Below are 15,937 nucleotides of genomic sequence, written 5' to 3' on the forward strand. Positions count from 1 at the left end.
AAATGATGGAAAATTTGTTTTGCAGTGATGGCAAGTTGATATGCACCCCCATTGCAAATTTGCCATGTTTTTTGTTTGGGAAACAACAATAATTGACATGGAAAATTCATATATTTGACATCTTTTTGCAAGAAGATCATTTTGGTTTAGTCATCTTATCGCGGTAAAAATGTCATGGCCATTTCAATATGTAGTTTTTGCTTTTGGTGGTACAGATGTCATGGCAATTTTGTGTAGAAACATGGCATATGCAGTCCAATTTACATTATGTAAGTTGCCATGGCAATATAGTCTTCTTAAGGGTGCGACAAAGTCAGGCATGTTAGTTGTATGTAGTTACAGTCTACTACAGAAGATGGTTAACACCTTAATGTTGTGACTCAAGTGTTCTCAGTGATGTTTTGACTTTTGACTCAAGTGTTCTCAGTGATGTGCCTGAGTTTCTTGAAACTTCCAAAAAGGGAAAAAAAACCTATGGTTAAGGAGGCTAGTTCCTCTTCCTGGAGAGTCGACCTGTCAATCCTGACCAAATTTCGAATTGTACACACACACAATGCATTTCAACAAAGCAAAACACAACGAGAAAATCGTATAGATTTATGCAAGGTAACCTGACATAAAAGTTAGAACTCTTCAATGGTGACAATCATACTGATGAACCAATTGTAAAAATCAAATGCAAAGCTCGGTCTGCATCTTTTGGCAAATGAGCTCAGTAGAACATGCTATAATGGTATTGGCCAAAGCTTCCATTCCGAGTGGTGCTTGTATTCAGGGTCTAATATGACTCATTCACTAGTCACTGCAACGCTCTATCTGAATAGCTTAAGGGTTGATGTTTCCAATCCTGTACATGGCACTTTGGACACATTCTGCAATGAATTTGGAGGCCTGAAATTGATGTTTAGGAAAGTGTTAGAATTTAAGGACACCTGCGTGCTAAATCTTATCAGAGCTACAGAAAAAAGTAGATGAACAGATTATATTCTTTTTGTTCATATAGAAGTATCTATTGGCTTGAAAGACTCATCCTTTAATAGTATAGATATGAGGAGCTCACTGATGGCAAACTCAGCTGTAATTTGGGTTGTTCATAAATTATCAGATACATAGTTACTTATCCATGTATTTCTAACAAGAGATTCTTGCAACTGAAGTTTAAGTCATTATTTTTATTGGTATATGATATTAGATGCCTCAGGTTTTTACCATATTAAAAAGCATATGAATTAGGAAGAAATACGAAACCTTAGTAATCTTGTTCTTCTTTACCAAGTCACTGTCCAAGCATCTTCCTCCTGCATATGTTGGAAACTTCACGCTGTCTCTTGTTATTTCCAGCTTAAACAGGTGCATCTTTGACCAAGTATAGGACGGGCAGATGTCGTTAAAGGAATACTCATGGTTTCTGAAGACTGACTATGGCTGAGTACTACACAGCAACAAACTCAGGTTAGTGTGCATTAAGATCTACAATAGTTATGTGGTTGTAATGTACAAATGAACATACTTTACCTTGACATGCTATAATTTGATCCGGCGACTTCATGTGCTAAGGACTTCCTTGTACACTATGTTCTTCATGGTCGTTAATAAGGGCTCAGATCTTTTTCGCTTCTTTGAATTCTTGCTTTCTTCCTTACCCTTGCCCTTACCCTTGCCATTGTCCTTGATGGCGAGAATCTTAATGTTCCTCTTCGCTGTGGCTCTAGACAATGCGACGTAGAGCTGACCGTGAGAGAAAACCGGGTCCGGTAGGTACACACCGACAATTGGGATGGTCTGCCCTTGCGCCTTGTTGATTGTCATGGCAAAGCTGAGCCTAATAGGGAACTGCTTCCTCTTGAACTTGAAAGGGAATATATCACCATCGGATGGGCAGAGAGGTATCCGAGGAAGGAACACCCTCCTACCAGCATGTTGTCCTAGCACGATTTCTGCATCAATGGCGTTCCTCTGAAAACCCCGGACCACAAGCCTTGTGCCGTTACACAACCCATTAGCTGGATCAATGTTTCTCAACAGTATAACAGGGCAATTTATCTTTAATTTGAGTGCATGCGGAGGCAGCCCGTTGGGAGTCAGGTTATTAAGGAATTCGAGGGCATAGTAGCCGTGTGGATCATCCTCTGCACTATCAAAACTGTGGTAGATCTTCTCTTCGCCCTGGAAGCACTCTATCATGCACGTATTGATCTTATCAACGTTGTCGTTCTTGGTGGAGAGGATCGCTCGAGATGTCATGTAATTTGGATCAGCCATGTTGTCGTCCAGAGCAGGAAATACATGGTCGATTAGCTTCTCTAGGTCAGCGCCGTCTCCTGTTGGCGGCACACAAATATCTTCGGGGAGCCTTATGTTGCCTTCCTCGTCAGTTTCCTCGGTCCCGTTACCTACCCGTAGCAAGTAATCTGCGAACCACAGGTCGTTATGCGCCCTCATGTTGGTGACGAGCCTTAGCTGGCGCATGCCGTTCCAAAGGTACGAACTCCGCAGGGTTGCATCGATTATCTGACCCCGTGACCCCTTCCTGACGACCGGAAGCACCTGCCTGAAGTCCCACCGAACACGACTGTCTTTCCCCCGAATGGTCGGCCCCGTCGTCCCATGATGTCCTGCATGCTATTGTCTAGTGCCTCAACCGCTTGCCTCTTCGTCATGGTGGCCTTGTCCCATAGGATGAGTGAAGCCATGTGCAGGAGCTTGGCCGTCCCACTTTGCTTCGTGAAGCTGCACGGCCCTCCATCTTCAATGTTGAGTGGGATCTTGAACCTCGAGTGGGCTGTCCTCCCTCCAGGCATGATGGAAGCCGCGACGCCTGACGTCGCTGTAGCTAGCGCGATCTTGCCCTCGCCTCGAACCTTTGCGAGAAGTGACCTGTATAGGAAGGCCTTCCCGGTGCCTCCCGGGCCATCGACAAAGAATACACCACCATCACCAGCATCAACTGCTGCCAGTATCTCATCGTATCCAAGCCTCTGCTCAGGGTTTAGCGAGGACGCCAAATCAGCGTCGTTCGCGTCAACCTCGATGGCGGACTCCTCGGTGACTTCTCTGGCCTCACCTCCAGTAGTGTCATAGGTCTCGTCGATGTCCGGAAGAGGGAACACTGCTATGTCTTTGCCCATGGACTGTAGCATGCCCCTGATGTCAAGCAACACCATCTGCTCCACTGCCTTTGAGCACGCGTGTTCGACGGTAGTCATCAGACATCGCGTCTAGGTGCCTATCCCATAGACCGCACACATCACCTGGCTCGCAGAATACCAAGATAGTTGCAAAGAGCCTCCTGAGTGAGGCTGGCATTGCAAACTGTGTTGACTCTGTAAGACACTCGTCAAGTGTGTTGTCGGCCTCAATGAAGCCCAGTCTCTCGGCAGCCTCATGGAAGCTATCACATAGCACTCCATCCACGGTCCGCAGGTCCTCGAAGGATGTCTTGCCTGGTACGTGGTTAAGAAGCAGTCGCAGAAAGTACCGCTCCCCCTCGGCTGGATGGGCTGACACGATTCGACCTACTTGGTGCTTCTTTTCTCTCCGCTTCCAGTATTTCTGTCTCTGCTATGTGAAACTTCCCAGAAAGTCCTTGTACAGGATATCCCATGCCCACACGTGCTGCTGATTAGCGAGGAAATACTCTGTCAGCATTGACTTAGATGCAGTATCACGGGCGACGACATCGGTCAGGTCCTCTCCTGCTTTGAATGTGACACTATTCATATTAGGGAGATGAAGCGGCAACTGTAGGACCGACGGGAAACTCTCAGAAAGGTTGAAGCCGAATATCCTCCACATCGCCTCCGGTGGAGTAACCCATCTCGCATCAACGTACCTTTTAATATCGTCTACAACCCCGTTGCTGTCAGGCTGGTCAATGATGAATGAAGCTCGATCGTGACCCTTGTATACGTATTTCTAAAGGTACTTGACGGCCTTGATGCTGGAGCACACCTCGACATTTATGTGGCAGTTGAACATCCGCAACAGATAAGGGTTGTAAGGCACGACCCATCTGTTATCTAGCATTTGACGGCGGACCTTAGCCTGACGACCATCGTCCCGCCGTCGATAAACCGGGTATGAATCCTTCCCCTGTAAGGTGTTCTGGTTGAACGGTCGTGGGTACTTGCTTTTGCACTTCAAGTCTTGCATTCACACATTTTTGGGATTAAGATTGCCACATGGGCCGTGCATCATATGCTTCACGACCATGGCATAGAGCTCTGGATACTTATGCCTGTCCGGGAGCTCAGCAGATATGACGCGGTCATACTGCTCTGGCACCAGAGTTTATAATTTGAATTCATGATCAGCAGGAAGTGTGCATGGGGGAGGCCCCTCTTCTGGAACTCGACGACATACACATGTGCTACCACAACACCAAGGATGTGCTTTTTGAACAACATCTCTTTCATGGTCTCCAGCTTGGCCCTGAACACGCGTGCGACAAGATCTGGTCGGTCCTGGGGTGTCTTTGCCAGGAAGCAGCTCATTCAGTATCTCCTCCCAGCTAGGATTGCATGTCATAGTCAAAAAGATGTCAGGCTTCCCATATGTCTGCACCAGTGCCATGGCGTCCATCTGCCTCCGCTTCATGTCTCGGTTGCTTCCTTGATGCGTCCCTGGCAGCACGATCCTCTTCCCAACAGCGCTCGCTCGCATCTCCCCAACCGCGATGCTATCCACAAGGCCTTGGTATAGATCGGCACGTATCTCTCTCTGGTGGTCCCTGATCCACTTCAGCCTACATCCCTCAATCTTGATGAACATGTCGACACCCCACTGCTGAAACAGGCGTGCTCCGTGTAGTATGGGGTTGAATATTGCAGGGCGCGTCTGTAGCCGGTAACAGTAGTAGTCCCTGACAGAGACACACAACCGGCTATTCCCCTCTGTGGAAAGACGTGAAAGAAGAAGGTTAGGTACCATATGGAAGGATAGAGAACTTTTTCTGGCATATAAGCATACCAACCAGGCGCACCTGAATCGTTATCACGGTTTCCTCTTGGTTGTTGTGCAACCTCCCAAGGGACATTATGCTTAGGGATATTTGGATGCCAACCAAGCTCCCCCCTTGGAAAAAAGAGGGGATACGAGAGCGGGTCATAACAGCCATCTGTGGCATGTATACTATACTTCTCGTTGTTGTCCCCATAGAGTGTAATGCTGCGGTTGAACCTGTTTGCTATATCACTTCCCTCGACCCAAATCGCAGCCACCTCGGATGACACGGGTCTATTATATCTTCGTTGGTCTAGCTTTTGGTCAATGTTGAGGTCAATCCGATACTCCTCGAGGTTTTCCTTGTGGGTACCCAAACTCCTAAACTGTTGGCAGTAGGGGTTTTCCCTGAGGATGTCCACTAACTTGCTGACAACGTGCTGATCCAATTGCTGGGTGGCCTCCTTGCGATGGCTTAAGCTGGGATCGTCATCGTAGAAGTACAACTGCAAATGTTCAGGGCGAGATCTTGGACCGAACGAGTGCACCCTGTGGTACATAGTGCCATGTGCCCGAAACGTGTACACCCCGGACTTCATGTTTGTGTAGTTGTTGTCTAGGCTGACGCCAAGGGTAGTGAAGGCAAAGTGCCCGTTGAAGAACCGAATGCTCTCCCGAAAATGCCGAGAGTCTGCATCCGCGCTAGACCATAACCTCATCAGCTCTGGGATAGGCTCGGGTTCAGCTAGCTCAATCTCCCCGTTCCGACAGCAGAAGCCGTCAGTCTCGTACTGGAACTTCTTGGCCTTGCAATGCTCGCAGTTTGCCGCGTGCTTCAGGATGTGTGTACTGTCTGGGATGTTCGAGTAGACATAGTCGAAAGGATCTAGGTCGATAGATCCCGTGTTGGAGGATTCTACGGGCTCATCGAAGTCCGTGCTATCAGTGTCGGATGCTGCAAGCATTGTGGAGATATAACAAGTCACGATGGGATGCACATCATAAACCAATAATATAGAGGGATGAGCAGCGAAAGGCGCCTCAGAGTACCTTCACCGGCAAATAGGTAGTACTCGTCATCCATGAGGTCACCGGAGAGTGCATTCTCGTCCATGATGCTGCTAAGGAAGGCCTCCATGTCAGCTGTAACATTGTTGAGCCGGTAAGTAATGGTTTTTATTGTGAGTGCACACCAGGAGGGGAGTAAACATGAGAGGGTTACCATTGGTTCCGATGGTGTACGATGGCATGCTTGATGAAGGGGAGGAAGCCGTTGAAGCAACTCCTGTGGGCGGTGCTTCGGAGCTTGTTGCTGCTCTGTTCACATCTAAGGTACTTGCATCTGGGCCTGGAGGCCTCCGCTTTTTTTGAAAGCTTGCATTACGATGATCTAGCAAAGCTGACTTCTCACCTTCTGATATGCTTTTCCCGCGCGCTCTTCGTTTTAAGGCACTCCCTTGAATGTTCTTTGCTGTAATACTTTGTTTGTGAGCTTGCTCCCGAGTCCTACGTTGTGCTCTGCTCTCCTGCCTCTGCTCCCGGGCTTGATTCTGCTGGTCGTCTATTTGGTGATCATTGGTTTGCTGCGAGGGATTTATGAGTTCGCTGGGGCCATCATTATCATCCAGGGTACGACTAAGGTACTCGCCTGCACCATTGTGGAGCCGTTAAATACTGGTTCAATGCACATGGACAGAACAAGTAGAGTAAAGATGGAAGGATTACCGTCTGATTCGAAGTTGTTCCCAGCCTTACTCGCAAACCGGGGGGCAGGGGCAGGAGCTGAAGCTTCGGATTCTCTGAATGCCAACGCATGAGTGCTTGACATCAGGTTGGGTGTAGCTAAGGTACCTACATCAGGGCGCGGCATTGCGATGGATTCAGCGCAAGGGGTGTTGCGTCTAGCCGCGAGTCTCTTCTTGCGCTGAGCTAGCATGTTCTGCTTCTCCTTAGGTGATTTGTTTTGCAGACGTGTTCTTCGGCGGGTGTTTGTCTCTTGGTTGTCATGGACTGACATATTTTGGTAGGCCGCCCTTCTAAGGGTGTTACTCTGTTGCTTCTCCTCTGGTGTCATTCGTTGCCTGGCTTCTCTTTGACGGGCAGTCCTCTCCTCCTCTGTTTTTTTTCCTAGCTTCTCTGCGACGTGCATTGATTTCCTCCTTCTGTTCAGGTGTTAATCTATTTCGCCGTGCCATATATTGGTCTCGCCTTTTCTGTTTTCTATCTGATTTAATGATATCATTTGAAGCAATGTGCTCGGGGGCAGTGTCTTTAGTGTCGAGTCCAAGTGCTATGTCTGAACCAATATTATGATCAATGCTTCTCTCTATTCCTCGAAGTGATGCATGGTGATCATAGTAAGTGCCTTCACGAGAATGATTTCCTGAAGAACCATTTTGTTTTAACAAATGTATAAATGCAAAATGAAAAAAAGTCGTGTGTAAGGGCGATACCGATTGATGTTTCCACATGCGGCACTGGCTGAAAGGCCTTGAGATTGCCGGCTATAGGAATCATCATAGGCAGTTGCGTGGGCACATTGTCATCATCATCGGAAGACGAAACACTGTAGTTAGTAGTGCCTGTTTGTTCGCGTATGAAAAAACCAGATAGTGGTCGGTGTGTATTGGTGAGTTGTGATCTGAGTGTCCTCTCATATTCGACAACTGATAAGATTAATGTAAGTTAAGTTGTGAAGCTTATTGAATACCTTATGTGCAGACATGGGATTGGCATACACATACCTTTTTTTCCTTTATCATAGAGATGCTCTCTGTACTGTGACATCTTTCTGTTCTATAGAAGCTTAAATAAACCTGCAGTCTTTTTGCATTAAAAAATGATATGAATTGAATTAGAAAAATGATATGACCTCTGGTGACTCATTTAACAGGCTTTTTGGACTCACTTGTTCATTTTCATAGACATGTTCTTTGCATATGGTTTTCTTCCAAAGTAAAATGATTGTGCTATTATATGTTGACGTCTGAAGTTTGTATATTTCAGTTTATAAAGTGCAAGATTTTGTAGAAGTTCAATGTTTTAAAAAGAGGGCTCGGACATGGCGACAAGAATGAAGGTGGAGGGGAAGGAGTGGAGAGAAAGATGTCTGTCTCCACGTGGTGCGAAAAAGACTATACAAGATTCTGGAGGTGAGCTTAAATGAAAGTATTTCCTTCTATCACTATTCCTGTCGCGAGGCATGTTTGTTCCCATGATGTAAAAGTAAACATGGTCTGAGATTACCTAATCTTATACTGCAATTTCAGAATTTCCTAGATTTTTTTGACAGTTTCAACACATGTTCTTCTTACTAAAATGAACCTGCAGTCTTTTTGCATTACAAAAATGATATGACATACTATAGGACTTTAGCAATATCCTTTACGGAACAGGGCAATATTCTTTACGGAACGGTGATGCAGATGCAGATTGGTTTTGGTACGCAACTAACTTAATCAAAATCCTTTCTGGCCATAAGTATGCGCATACTACATGGTTTTGATATATATGCCTTTTTCTCCAAGTAGTATGCTCCAATTTTTTGTCTTCGTGTATATTGCCACTCCAAAATGAAGTCAAAGGCTTCATTGCCCCCCTCCACCACAGAGTAATTAAAGGTACCTGCAGTTTTTTTGTTCTTATTTTTTGTTGGACAATTCATCTAAGTAAAAGAGTTTACAATGGATAGCTGCATTTCATTTATAGCTTGTACAACCATGAATGCATTATACTCTCCCTAACTACTTGGCAGGAAAGATTAATGCGAATAGAACAGGTGGCATAACTCATTAGATTTTGTAACTTTGCGGAATAAGTGCTAATGTAGTTGGAGTAAAAGTTAAAGATGCAATCTGAGTACTAACGTTATGAAGTTTTGAACAGGAGTCTAGGATGGCAAACCTAGGGCGTGATGGGCAGCATGAAACATAAGAAAGGTGGATATCCGTCCTGTGCCGTCGGAGAGGAAGAAGACGGTAGGCGGGCTCAGGAGATGACGCAACAACAGCCGTCGAGCGAGGCGATCAGCAGAGGCTGCAGCTCCCACAGCTCGCGTTTCTGTTTTGGCGGCGTGCGTTCGCGTGGGGATGGAGCTCGTACGCCGGGAAGAACTGGCGTCTCGATGGAGCTCGTACGGCAGGAAGAACTGGCGTTCGTTGGCGGGTCGAAGAAGTTTGATTTTTGGTCGATGGACGTCGTCCTCGTTCGTGGGTTGCGGAGCTGTTCTTTTATTGACTGGGCGCGATCGTGGGGTTCCGTGGACTTGTCGTTCGTGTGTACAACTGTGGATCTCGTTCTCGTACGTGGGCTGAGTTGGTGAATTTTTTTTGTTTGCGGGCGCTGAGTTGGTGATTTTTCGTAGGTGGGCTGAGTTGGTGGGCTGCTGCGTGCGTGTGGGAGTTCGGGCGATGGTTTTTGTTCGAAGGGAGGGGGATCGATCGAGGTCGAACCATCACGACGTTCGATCCCCCTTTAATAGTAGAGAAGAATAGATGGCCATTTTTAAAATATATATTGCACATTTTATAATATACAACGAACAGTTTATAATACTAGATGAACCTTTTTTGGAGTTCTGAACTTTTTTTTTTGAAAGCACCAGCCATTTTCCAAGAAAAAACCAAAACAAAAGAAATGAGAAACCCAAAAACAAAAACAAAACAAAACAGAGAAACCTACAGAAAAAAACGAAACTGAAAAGGCAAAGGAAGAACCCGAACTGGGCCAGCCGGCTCGGCGTGCCCCAGTGGGCCATCGTGGCGAAAGCAACGACTACATGGGCCGCTCTTCCTGAAAGAGAAGGAGGTCAGTCCATGGACCGCTTCCAGGACACGGGCCTCGCTGTGGCAACACGCCGTGTACTAGTTTTCGCGGGAATCCAATGCCGAAATCGCCCACCGCGGGAACCCAACGTCGGTCTGGTGGCTTCTGGTGCCTTCCAGAACACTCGAAAAGCTCCCACAGCCGCCTGATCAGATCAGCACGAAGCACGAACATTGGCGCGCGAAGATATTTTCCTTCCCGACGCCGCCGCACTGCATTTCATTTGAATTTCAAAAATCGAAAACGGAAAACACTTTCTCTCATCCCGAGGAGAGGCGGTTACGTGCCAGAGGAGCACGAGAGAGGCCACCCCCCCCAGCCAGCTCACGTGCCGCGGACGAGACTTGCCTGCTCCCTTCCCATGCTCCCATCTGTGCTCCCACGTACGTGGTTTGATTTGATTGAAAGAAAATAAGACCCGGCCCCACCTCCTAAAAATCAGGGGGAGAGATAATTAGATTAGAAAAGTAAAAGAAAAAATGACAACCGCAGGATGAAGTGGAAGCACGGATGAAAGCATGAAAAGGGAGCAGGCAAGCCGGATCCACGTGCCGCGCCCTCGCACCCCGCGCGGCCGCATCCGGGCCGTCCGCGCGGACAGCTGGCCGCGCCCCACCCGAACCGACGCCCAGGATCGCGCCCGCCACCCGCTTGCCTTAGCGTCCACGGCTCCTCCGGCTATATAACCCGCCCCCCACCCGCTCCCCCTCCGGCATTCCATTTCCGTCCCACCACCGCACCACCACCACTCCACCAAAACCCTAGCGGGCGAGCGAGGGAGAGAGAGACCGCCCCGCCCGACCCCGCCGATGGAGAGATCCCGCCGCCTGCTGCTGGTGGCGGGCCTGCTCGCGGCGCTGCTCCCGGCGGCGGCCGCCGCGTTCGGGCCGCAGCCGGGGGCGCCGTGCGAGCCCACGCTGCTGGCGCCGCAGGTCGCGCTCTTCTGCGCGCCCGACTTCCCGACCGCGCAGTGCTGCGAGCTCGGCGTCCCGGTCGTCGACCTCAGCGCCTCCGTCCCCTGCGTCTGCCGCGTCCCCGCGGAGCCGCAGCTCGTCATGGCGGGCCTCAACGCCACCCACATCGCGCTCTACAGCTCCGGTCTCCGTCCAGGCGGCGCCCACCTCGCCGCCGCCTGCGAAGGTACGCACCGCACGCCGCCTCCTTCCCTCCCTCCCTCGCTCTCCCTACGTGCCGATTCTCTGTGCTCGCTTTCCTGCTTACCTAGTACGTAGTTTTCCATGGCTTCTCGACTCGCTAGTGCTCCGATTTGAGTCGGTTTCGTCGCGGTTCTACTGGATCTGTCGGCACGGCGCGCGGCGTCGGGTTCTCGCCGTCTCCCGTGGCGAGCGACCTGCGCAGCGCGCGCGCGGCCTAGCTAGCTTCATGCCGCTTTACCTTGTGATATACGGAGCGATTTAGGGGTCTACCCTGAGTATTTCGTCATCGTAGAATGCATGTGCCACGCGCGATAGTTTCATCGATTTTAGATCTGTGCTTGTTCCCGCGAGTTGAGATAGATCTAGCGCCGTACGCAGATGCAGAGGTCTTGTGCGCGCTCTCTGTTGCTCCAGTTATCTTATCTACTGTCGTTCGACTATAGTATTTGCCTGCTTCCTTTTGAGTCAGTTTGTCGTGCAGTAGTAGCCATGTCCACGCCTTCTTGCTTCGAGGGGATCATCGTCGAGATACGTTTCCTGCGTGCTACCGCGTTTAATCACCCGCTCCATCCCGCTCGTGATGGCAGGCACTTTGTTTCAAACCGCAACGCAGCTTTTGCTTATTCCTGCAGTATTTTCTGCCTTATTTTGTTTTCTGCAGTACGTCTTACTAAAATCGCTTGCTGTTCGATCGATCGACCGAGGCCTGAGGCAGAGCAAAGGCTCTGGCCCTTTTCCCAAACACTTCCATGTTGATCCTCTGGTGTGGTACTACTTTTGTGCATGCGTTGAGTAGCCTTCCTCTTTCGTGGAAAAAGATTGGGTCAAATCAAATGGCAGAGCAGCAGCAGCAGTAGATAGCCGGCTGTCTCGCAGCTTTGACAGAATCGCCACCGTTTCTTTTCTTGTTGCGGACGTCGTCGCCTCCTTCTTTTTCCCTGTACTTGTTTACTTTTGAATTGAAATATACGGACGAACGGCTGCTAATTAACTTCGGTTGTTACTGTCAATTTTGGACGCAGCACATCCTCCCCCGGCCGCTGTCGTCAGCAGCCCCCTACCCACGCACCCGTCGCCGCAAGGGTACGACCCCTGTTTCTCTCTCAGGCTGCATCTCGTCTTGTGAAAACTGTGTTGATTTATCTATGCCTATGTGATCGGCCTTTACTGACATGTAGTACTTTGGATCGAATTCGCAGACGCGCGGCCTCCTCAGCAGCAATACTGCGCTGCTTCATCTCCAGACACCACATGCGGTGTGGTTCGTCCGGGCGCGCACCTCGCCTTCGCTTGCAAAGGTATACGTGCACAGTGCCTTCCTCCCATCTTGGTGTAGATTCAGAGTTCTGTTGTATTAGCCATAGCTTTTCGCTTTGCAGTGCCATATTTCCACTTCACTGTGTTCCTAAGTTGTTGCTGTACTGTTGATTTTGTACGCAGTCGTGGGACACACTCCCCAGCTGGGCGTCGTCTTCAGCAGCTCCCCACCTCGACGTAAGAATCCTTTGTCTTTTCCAGACTGTTTACTGTCGTTTGAGTTCATTTTGACTTTGTGAGGGTTGAGGACTTTGACGTTGAACTTCCTTTATCGCGCTGATATGCAGGCAAGCTTCAAGAGCTGAAGTGTGATCCGTTTTCCCTTGGAAGCAGCCTGGTCTCAGCATGCGGGGATGACCAGCATCCATCGCTGCCATGCTGCGAGTACATCGTTAACACAGTCGACGAGGACTGTGTTTGCGACATCATTGAGGTTCCTGAGGTGATGGGTGCGGGTATTGGGGTCTCGAGGATATGGACGTTTTACCGTATCTGTGGAGGCACCAAGCCTGTTCCCGCCGATACGACAGTATGCCGTGAGCAGTCCCCACCCCCTCCTCCTCCGACGAGTCCACCGCCTCCGCCACCATCCCAGGGACCCCCAGCCACCACGGATGACTCTGCTATGACCAAGTATATGGACAAGATCACTCATACGCTGACTGAGTCCATGGTTAGTTCTTATGCCATGGGGGGTTTGCTGGTCGTGTCTGTTGGCACTGGCATCGCCGTGTGGGTTTGGAAACAGTACTCAGATAAGCACAGTATGTTTAAGTTCTTCTTCTTCTTCTTCTTCTTTTCTTAAATATCTACTCCCTCCGTTCTAAAATAGATGACTCAATTTTATACTAACTTTAGTACAAAGTTGGGTCATCTATTTTGGAACGGAGGGAGTATTAGATATAATGGATGCAATCAACCTTATATGCTTTTGACTAACCTCATTTCTGAAATAACACTGCGCAGGGGAGCCGGGGCAGCATCCTCACGGAGAGGTGGAGATGCCGCCACTACATGCCGGACTACGTGGAGATGCCGCCTCTATCATTGGCACAGCAGCTGCACGTCTGCGGAGGTCAGTGACATCAGCGCCATCCCTGCTGCGAGTGCGAGCGCCCCATCCATCCCTGCTGCGAGTGCGAGCGCCCCATCCATCCCGGCTGCGAGCGCCCCACCAGAGCCTGTTTCCGCTCGTGCCATTGGCACAGCAGCTTGACCTGACCTGACCTGCCGCACGATTCCCTACACTGTTGCCACGAATTTCACTGTTGTGCGTAGTGCATCTCCATCTCCTATGGTCAAAACCGCGAGTATACATTCAGACGGAGCTGTGCGGCAACGCCAACCGCCATCGGAGCAGTTCAAACCATTTTTTTTCCCGCAAAATGGGATCAAACAAAGAGACATTTGCAGGAGTGCAGACACGAGCCAAGTAGAACTCCAACACCCTGGCCCACCCAAAACGGAGGCGGACCCCACATTTTGTAGGTGGTCGCATTGTTTCCGTGCACAATTCCTCACTCTTTTCCTCCATCCCGTGGAAAATGAAAAGTTTTTAGAAATTGTGGAATTTGACACGGTTAGAGCTATGGTTTAGTATCCTCTTCATCCAGTTCCCGCCCTTTTCCCCCACTCTCTTCTTTCCTCCTGCGCCAACGCATGGAGCCGGAGGAGACCCTGCCAGAGACGGTTGTGGAGGATTCGAGCATCGCGCTCGCCCGAAAGATCAACTCGGTGACACGGCAAAATCATTACATCAAAGCGAAGGCCGCAAAGGTGGAAATGCTCAAGAAGCAGAACATCAACGGAGGGCGTGGTGGTGGCGGACGTGGTGGGGGTCATGTTTGCCTCCCTCGCCGACCGTGCTGACGTTGCCATGGCCGGAGCATTATAAGGCCCCATACTACTATGCTGCCAAGCAGCTAGGTAGGCAGTCCCTGGCACTCGTGGCCGGACAAGTGCCCTACATTTGCGAACTCAACGTGGCACAGTTGCTTTCCTCAGAGTGTTCATCGCCGCAGGCACAACGGGTGCGGACGCCTGCTGGGAAGCAGATGGGTGCACGTACACTGTTTGTTGGTATGTCTAAAGCGGCTGACCCGACGTACGACATCGTGGACAGGGAGATGTTCAACGTGATCCACGAGGGAAGTGGAGGAGAGGTGTCTATGAGGATAGGCAGTTGGATGACTCGGAGCCCACCCACTACGGCACCTACACCCAAACGGGCACGCAACAGGGCCGTAACTAGTCCAACACCTACACCCAGCCAGGCACGGAGCAGGACTACCCAGTCCGGCACCAACACCCAACTAGGCACGGACTACACATCAGCAGTATTGGGCTCCAAAAAGCAGGAGGAGGACGGCAAGGACGATGATCCGGATGATTTTGGTGGCGATACGAAGAAGGGGTAGAGGAGAAAGCTTCACCATGCATGGTTGGCCACTAGCCTTAATCCGATCCATGGCACCGAGCAAAAGGGCATAACTTTTGGGCCAACATTTACACTTGGTTCCATGGACACAAACATTTCACGCCCTACTCCGACGCGGTCGTCCGCAACCGTGAATCGCAGTCCCTGAAACATAAATAAAACTAGAAAAAGGCTTATTATGCACTAGTCCTCACACAACGACGATAGTAAGGGAAGGACTGGACCGGCCCATGTAAGATAATTAAGGAGTAGATCACATTTGGTTTTGCGAACCTTCTAGCAGGTTCCTGAACCGTTTTTGGACTGGTTTTCTGGTTTCTTTTTTATTTTTTATTTTTCATTTTCTGTTTCTATCCATTTTTGCTGGTTTTGTTTTGTTTTGTTTTCTTTATGATTTTGTTCAAAATTTCACAACTTTTCAAAATTTGTTCAGGATTTCTAAATAATGTTTCCATTTTAAAATTTGTTCAGAAATTTTAGAAAATTGTTTGTGTTTTCAAATTTTGATTGGGAGATTCAACAAATGTTCCCGTTTCGGAATTTGTTCAAAAAATTCAAGAAATTTTTCATATTTCTAATAGTTGTCCAATAGTTTCAAAAGTTCTTTGCTAATTTCAAATAATGTTCATGTGTCAATTTTTTAGGAGTTCAAAAAAAAGGTTTGCAAATAAAAAAAAATGTTCCTGTTTTCAAATTTTGTCTAGGAGTTCAAAAAAATGTTCCGATGTTTCAAAAATGTTTGCGTATCTAAAAGTTGTTTTTCAGTTTGAAAAATGTTCCAGTTTTCGAAGAAATGTTTGTGTTTTCAATTTTGTGGGGGAATAAGAATGTTCCTGTTTCCTAAAATTGTTCGAACTTTTTAAAATGTTTGAGTTTTTTAAAATTGTAATCACAATATTTCACAGTGTTCTTGGTTTCATAAAACAATCAAGTTTTTTTATCAGGAAACTGTTTTGCGTTCAAAATTTAAAATGCGTTCGGATCCCCGCTCGATTTGTTTTTTTAGGTGAACTAGGGATTTATTCAAAAGATAACACAGAAGGAATACAAGTGATGTTCGGTAGGATCCCTAGCCACAAGCGGCGACCAGAAGGGAGAGCTGAAGCAGCCTTTGCAATGGCATGGGCTTCAGCATTGGCCTCCCTACACTCATATCTAAAACTAGCACTCACAAAATCTTTCATAGACTCTCTAATTTCACTAAGAACTACAGCATAAGGTGATAGCACATTCTCCCTGATGTCCGAGACCACTTGCATAC

The 15,937-nt window shown here is 48.5% G+C and overlaps 2 protein-coding genes and 1 long non-coding RNA gene across 3 annotated transcripts in view; all 3 read left to right on the forward strand.

Annotated features, from left to right (window-relative positions):
* LOC119287070 overlaps positions 1 to 9,494 on the forward strand; it is a 10,714-nt gene extending 1,220 nt beyond the window's left edge. Inside the window, exons 3-5 of the long non-coding RNA XR_005140746.1 lie at positions 1,342 to 1,452; positions 7,948 to 8,093; positions 8,827 to 9,494. This is a non-coding gene — a long non-coding RNA (uncharacterized LOC119287070). The remainder of the gene's footprint in view (positions 1 to 1,341; positions 1,453 to 7,947; positions 8,094 to 8,826) is intronic.
* A 1,080-nt stretch (positions 9,495 to 10,574) lies between these two features.
* LOC119289252 lies at positions 10,575 to 12,651 on the forward strand. Its single transcript, XM_037568610.1, has 5 exons — positions 10,575 to 10,905; positions 11,945 to 12,005; positions 12,122 to 12,220; positions 12,363 to 12,416; positions 12,527 to 12,651. The coding sequence occupies exons 1-5, from the start codon at positions 10,575 to 10,577 to the stop codon at positions 12,549 to 12,551; spliced, it is 570 nt and encodes a 189-aa protein (XP_037424507.1). The 3' UTR covers positions 12,552 to 12,651.
* Positions 12,555 to 15,060, forward strand: LOC119289250. Its single transcript, XM_037568609.1, has 2 exons — positions 12,555 to 13,003; positions 13,206 to 15,060. Exons 1-2 carry the CDS (start codon positions 12,685 to 12,687, stop codon positions 13,463 to 13,465), a joined length of 579 nt encoding a protein of 192 aa, XP_037424506.1. The 5' UTR covers positions 12,555 to 12,684; the 3' UTR covers positions 13,466 to 15,060.
* Positions 15,061 to 15,937: the final 877 nt, after the last annotated feature.

The sequence above is a fragment of the Triticum dicoccoides genome, chromosome 4A (genome assembly GCF_002162155.2).
Source record: "Triticum dicoccoides isolate Atlit2015 ecotype Zavitan chromosome 4A, WEW_v2.0, whole genome shotgun sequence".
Taxonomy (NCBI): Eukaryota; Viridiplantae; Streptophyta; class Magnoliopsida; order Poales; family Poaceae; genus Triticum; species Triticum dicoccoides.